This window comes from Rosa chinensis, chromosome 7 (assembly GCF_002994745.2).
Source record: "Rosa chinensis cultivar Old Blush chromosome 7, RchiOBHm-V2, whole genome shotgun sequence".
NCBI lineage: Eukaryota > Viridiplantae > Streptophyta > Magnoliopsida > Rosales > Rosaceae > Rosa > Rosa chinensis.
In genome coordinates this window covers 32584572-32591183 of record NC_037094.1, presented here as the reverse complement: position 1 = coordinate 32591183, position 6612 = coordinate 32584572, and the positions used below count along the sequence as shown (strand labels likewise).

The 6612-nt window shown below is 38.0% G+C and overlaps 1 protein-coding gene across 5 annotated transcripts; it reads right to left on the bottom strand.

Annotated features, from left to right (window-relative positions):
* Positions 1 to 3392, bottom strand: LOC112175675 (putative receptor-like protein kinase At3g47110). Of its 5 annotated transcripts, none has more exons than XM_024313395.2 (3): positions 2900 to 3392; positions 625 to 2692; positions 1 to 493 (listed from the first exon to the last, which is right to left on the bottom strand). In XM_024313395.2, exons 1-3 carry the CDS (start codon positions 3311 to 3313, stop codon positions 120 to 122), a joined length of 2856 nt encoding a protein of 951 aa, XP_024169163.1. In that variant the 5' UTR covers positions 3314 to 3392; the 3' UTR covers positions 1 to 119. The 5 variants fall into 5 exon arrangements, with proteins under 5 accessions (XP_024169163.1, XP_024169161.1, XP_024169160.1 ...); XM_024313393.2 differs by having other exon boundaries at positions 625 to 1935; positions 2065 to 3391; XM_024313392.2 differs by having other exon boundaries at positions 625 to 2316; positions 2443 to 3391.
* Between the last annotated feature and the right edge of the window lie 3220 nt (positions 3393 to 6612).

The following is a 6612-nucleotide window of genomic DNA, read 5'->3' as shown; positions in this document are numbered from 1 at the left end:
TAGTAGTAACAAGGCGACATCAAAGACAGCATATACCGATTGAAAACAAAAAGGATCAAAATACAACAAGCATACAGCACATATAAAGCCTTCACAGTTCAGTAGTAACTTAGAAGGTTCTAGTCAAGAAGGTTGTCCCTAATTGAGTGCAATTCAGATGCAACATCATTGATATCCTTCCTGGTTGTTGGGGATTCAACCGAACAGGCGACGCCAATTCCAAATATTGAGGTCAAGCACCCTTCAATTTTCTGTGCTCTTAGGCTCGATCGGTTGTGAGATTCTTCAACATTGATTTTGCCTCCTTGAAGAACAAGTGAATCTGCAATGTCTGCAACACGTTTAGGGAGAGCTGTCTTCACATAATTATGAAGATTCAAGCCGTCACAAAACATGTGATCAGTGGGTCTCTTTCCTGTAAACATTTCTAACAACAAAATGCCAAAGCTGTACACATCCCCATATGTTGACGCCTCACTTCCCATACCATACTCTACAGTTAAAACAGTATCACAGATACTTGTCACTACATATACATGTGTATCAATCCTGTAGTTCTCATTGAATTGTGTAAGAGTGATATAGGAAAAAAGAAAATGTGGGGGTGCATATGAGGATAATTACCTGGTGCAGCATAACCAACTGATCCTCTAATTCCAATAGAGCTCGATTTATTTCCAGAAACATTCTTTGATAGTTTTGACAGAAACTTTGACAGTCCAAAGTCAGAGATGTGGCCAGTTAAATCATTGTCCAAAAGAACATTGCTTGGCTTAAGATCACAATGAACTAGTGGTGTTTCGCAATGATTGTGAAGGTAATCCAATGCACAAGCAACATCAATGGCAATGTCTAGCCTCTGAACTAGACTTAAAACTTTGGGAGGGTCTGTTACCTCTTCAATTCCACTGGATGGATGCAACCAATCTTCTAAGCTCCCATTTTCCATGAAGTTATACACAAGAGCCTTGAAATCATTTCTTGAACATGCAGTTACAATCTTGACCAGATTCCGATGCCTGATATTTCTCAATGCCTCACATTCGGCAATGAAACTCCTTGAAGCTCCCCAGTGTGACATGTTTAACACTTTCACAGCAACAACTCTATCATCATCTAGAACTCCTTTGAAGACAGATCCAAAACCACCCACACCAATCAAATTAGCTGAAGAGAACCCATCAGTAGCTTTTAGGAGATTTTCGTAGGAAACACGCGGAACAGAGTTCCCCAAATTGCTCAATTCATTTAGACTCCTTTTCTTTCTCGACAAACGAAAAAACAAAAAACAGAGCACCAGAGATATTCCGAGAAGAGTAAGCCCTGAAACTAAGGAGATTATAATTTTTATGGTACGAGAGTTAGACTCTTCAAAGCTGCACTTGGGTAGCTGGAGACTAGTGATTCCGCCACAGAGATTAGTGTTGCCAACAATTGAAATTGCACTTGCATTGCTAAAAACACCTTCCATTGGTACTGCACCAGAAAATTTATTGAAAGATAGGTTGAGATTCTTCAAAATGGCAAAGCCCTCTAAGTACTTCGGAATTTCACCTGAAAAATTGTTGCGAGACAGGTCTAAATCTTGAATCCCTCTCAATTCCTTCATAGATGAAGGAATGAGCCCTCCGAAGGAATTTCCTTCCATGTGTAGGACTTCTAAACTCTCACAACTACCGAGGCTACCAGGAAGTTGTCCTGATAACATGTTGTCAGAAACGTCTAGCTCTCCTAGATTCTTCAATTTTCCAATTTCCAAGGGAAGGGAACCAGTAAATTGGTTTTTCGACAAGTTCAAAGAAATTGATAAATAGAGAAGGCCATTAAGTAGTGGTTGGGGTATTGTGCCATCCAGAGTATTTTGAGAAAAATCCAATTTCAGCAACCCCTGACATTTTCCAAGGCTTGAAGGGATGCTGCCATTAAGTTTATTTCCTTGCAATTCAAGACGGAGTAAAGTTGTTAAATTTCCCAAGGAGGATGGAATTCTACCTGATAATTTGTTGTTTTGAAGACTCAATAGCTGAAGCCTCAAAAGCTTTCCAATGTCAATTGGGATGCTACCTGTGAAGAAGTTTTCCTGCAGAGCCAGTGCCTGCAAGTTAGCAAGATTTCCTAATTGAGTTGGGATGCTTCCCTGTAGTAGGTTTCCTGGAAGCCGAAGCTTTTCAAGATTGGTTGAGAGATTGGCTATTGATGCAGGCAATGTCCCTCCGAAGTTGTTATAGCCTAAGAACAACCATCTTAACCGAGTTGCATTGATCAATTCTGAGACAAAGCTCAAGTCACCATGTGTACCTCTTCCAAGATGATTCTCTGCAATGGAGAAAACCTCGAGGTTATGCAGCTTCTGCAAATTGGGCACTTGTCCTCTTAGATTGTTAGTGGCAACATCAAATGACACTAAACTTGTTGCATTGGATATTGACATAGGAATGGAACCTGTGAATTGGTTACCGTCCATGTTAAAAAGCTGGAGGTTGGGAAATGCATCACTCAAGTCCGAGGGAATACTTCCATAAAGTTGATTTAGTTGTACATAAAAATCAACTATAGCAGATAGGTTGTAAATGGAGGGAGGGATGGTACCGGACAACATGTTTTCGCCCAATGAGAAAGAAGTCAAGTTTTTCAGTTGGCCTAGAGAACTAGTTATGCGTCCCACCAAGTTATTACCCCCGGCAAGAAGTGCCTGAACAGAGGAAAGGTTCCCAAAGGAAGAAGGGATTTCTCCCGTTAAATTATTATAACTTAAAGAAATTCTTTGAAGCTTAGACAAGAAACCGAGTTGAGAAGGAATTTCACCCACTAGTTTGTTGTGAGAAAAATTGAGAATGGTGAGGTGGAAGCAATTGGAAATGTTGGCAGGTATATGGCCTGTAAGTAAGTTACCCCTTACATTTAATACTTGTAATCGACGCAAACGCCCAATTTCTGGAGGAATTCCATCACGCAAGCTATTGTTGTAGAGGCGAAGATCCCTTAGGAAGCTTAGATTTCCTATGTGAGGGGATATGGAACCAGCCAAGCCTTGGGAGTTGAGGTCCAGCATTATGACCCTCTGATGATGCCTTCGACTGCAGGTTACACCGTGCCATGAGCAGAAATGAATGGACTCATTCCATGTGCTGGTGACTCGGTTGGGATCGTGCTGTATGTTAGCTTTGATGGCTAGCAATGCAAGCCTATCCGTCTCATTCCCTCCGAGTGCTGTGGTCAGGAGATGGTTCAAAGGCATAGAGCTACAACTGGAAATGAACACTGGATTAAGTACCGAGTATATCAAAAGCAGTTTCAGAACCAAAACCCCCATTTGGATACTCTCTTTTGGTCTTTCACTCTTTTGTTTTGAACTCGCTGGCGTTAAGTATTAGCCAAACAGAGGGAGATATATACTTTTGATCCGGATAAGCACTCTTTGATTGACTACGACTGCTTATTAATTCGGGCATTTGCTCTCCACTGGAGACTAGTGGGCGCACGGTGCAGTGTAGCATTTGCTTTCCTCTATACAAGGACTTCACACAAATCATCTAACAAAAAGCTAAAAGACTTTTGGAGGAGGTTGCTCAAAGTAGATAGCACCAATGAATCTCAGCAGACAGGCCGGTTACATCTTGAAAGGTTATCCGCAACAATAAACTTCTTGAAACACATGGCTAATCACACATTCAAAGAAGCCAGCCTTGAGGTGAAGACAAAAGTTAATTATAGTCAATAATGGACATCAACTCCATTATTGACCATGTTAACCAACCGTTCAGAATCACATTCCACAGGCAGTTTGTCCATAGTTCCATACCAAGGTCTGCAGCCATCTTTAAACCAAGCAGCATACCCCATGCTTGAGCTTCCAGAAACCTTGACAAAAATGAGTAGCAAATCCATGTAACTAATTGCCAAACAGATTTCTGATAACCCCCCAGCTCCAATCTCCCCACTCATATTAAAGAGAATTGATTAAAGGGAAAGAAGGGAGTTGGATTAAAAGGAAAAAAAGGAGTTGGAATTGAATTCTGATCAAAAGTATGTATATTGTGACCAGAAAACTGTGTCCTACTTACCCCAACAAAATAAAAAAGAATTGAATTCTAGAGAAAAACAGATAAAAATAAAAAATAAAAAATAAAATTCAAATTTGGATCCTTGTAAATGATAGCAACTCTTCTAATCCTGTTAGCATTTGGGCAAAATTGTTCCAGCCATTGGTGGATAGAGGGATAATCAATTAATCATGTTGTAAGAATCATTTCCACTCTGGATTTCCTCCTGTATAGAACAAGGAAAACAAATGAGTAATCTGATACGGAATGAGTAACAGCTCTAGAGCTTATTGTTTGCAGGTCCTTATATTTCAATAAACTTTTGAGCAGATAAAACTAGATATGCACTCTGGAATAGAACTTGGGGAAGAAATCTTGTCTGGGTGAACAAATTACTCAATGCCAAAATCCAACTCCCTCTTTCAAGGGCTAAAAAGGCAATACCAATATAAATTTCATCGTCACTTGGTAAAATACAAAGTACCATATACCATATTTTTGAGTTGGAGACAAATAATTAACATATATTAGCTGGTCATGATAAATTGAGACCTATTCTTCATATTGCGTTTTCCTCATATCAGCTAAACGAAATCCACTAACAATCCACTCATCTAAAGTCTACTTTGGTGTGTGGTTGCAATGATAAAGGCCACTAAGCCAGTGGGCAACAACCATGTTGATTCTGCTCAAGGTCTATATTCTTCTCTGTTTTCCTCTGTTTTGTTCAATTATATATACTGATTTTCTTTTACATTTGTATTTTCTAATTTGCATTTCAGTTTTTACAAGACAGGACAAAGTTCATAATCTAGATGTTGATTCCAAGCATCTCATACCAGATGGTGTGTTTTAATTTCCAGGAAATTAAAATATGACAATCAAATCAATTTGATGTCTTTTAATACATTCTAGTTAACTGATTTTGATAAACTTTCTCAATTACCATTAATCGCATGATCAATTCTATAAGCGAGATAGTTTTGACGGAAGATGCTTGAAATTGTTCGATAAAAAGTTGTCTGGATGAGTAACATGATTTCAGACTTATGCATGGGGTGATGGGGATTTTAGAAAACAGTCGGGAGGATGAAAAGACGGTAAAAAGTCTACAACCCAATGACTAGGTCAAACTGCTGTAATATGCTGCAAGTCGGTTTGATACTTTGATATAGTAAATCTGATCAAACTGACAGACTTAACTTAATTCCCCTCTTCATTGATCGTAATAGGATCATGTGTAGATTTAGAATAACAGATTTATACTTTAAGTTACTCTCTTTTATTCTTTTCATTACATTGGGCTCAAAGGGATCAAAATACAAGAAGGGCAAGAAGCATACAATCATATTCAAAAGGCATCACAATACAGTAATAATCATATTCATTACATCAGAGTATCAGACCAATAGTACTGTTCGTTTTTAATTATTTCCCCATCAATGTAGCAGAAACAAAAAAATAACACACAGCACAAAAAAAAAAAATACATGCTCAATATCAATTTCATGCTCACTGGGTAAAATTGATACAAAATCACAACACCACCCAATGAACGTCGGGTTGATCAAGCTGATGACAGCTCCAACTTGATTCATTGATTCAACTTAGGATTAGAGATTTACACATTAAGTATTAGTACTCTTTTTTTTATTCTGTTTAGTAAATTAACATGCAAATTTCAAGAATCACTATAGTAGCAACAGAACTTTCAGAAACAATTCAAAAGCAAAAAGATCAGAATACAAGAACCGTACAACAATTTGTTAAAGCCATCAGTCCATCACAAAACATTAATAATTTGAGAGTTCTAGCCGAGAAGATTGTGCCTAATTAATAAGGAAAATGTCTTTATGTGTCTTTATCGTTTCATGACAGGGAGAAGAGGCCAATAGCTTTGTTGACGTATAGCAGCAGCCAATGACATTGCCTTGGGCTTCAAGGCAAAGCCATCACTATACTTCTTGCATTGGATGGAATGAACCCTCTTAGGCTTAGTTTGGGATTGATGTGCTGTGAGAAGAAGCACTTCTGAACCTGTTGTGAGAGGAAGCACTTCCGAACTTACTGTGAGAAGAAGCAGCTGAAGTGTTTGGTAAACTGTTTTTAAAACTGTTGTGAGAACGAAAAGCAATTTCTAGGTGTTTGGTAAGTTGCAAAGCAAAAATGTTTTGGTTGAGTATAATTACCAAAATGGTCATACATACTAAGATATGCTATTAAAGTACATAATTTTGTTTTGTGATTATGTAACCATACTAAATAAAAAAATTTCTCATGTATTATCATTGTACCCTTGCTTGGACCGAATAAAAGATTTACTTTAAATCCTTCAATATGCATATTATGTTTTACTATTACACAAAATAAGTTCAGAATGTTTGGTACCAGGTTCTGCTCCACAAAATTGCACAACAAATCTAGTACCATGTTCCGCAAATATTATAAATTGACAAATATCAAAATACAATATCCATCATTCTTACAACCTGTCGACAGCAATTTTCCGTGGTGTGAATGAACCACGGTTTTTATGAACATTCGTTGTCTGTTTGAGATTCAGAAGTCA

Excerpts from the sequence above, each read along its gene's own strand:
- LOC112175675 (XM_024313390.2), bottom strand. The coding sequence starts at position 3,313 with ATGGGGGTTTTGGTTCTGAAACTGCTTTTGATATACTCGGTACTTAAT. Across the intron at positions 494-624 it reads AGTTGGTTATGCTGCACCAG|AGTATGGTATGGGAAGTGAG; the intron begins GTAATTATCCTC and ends TTTTAACTGTAG.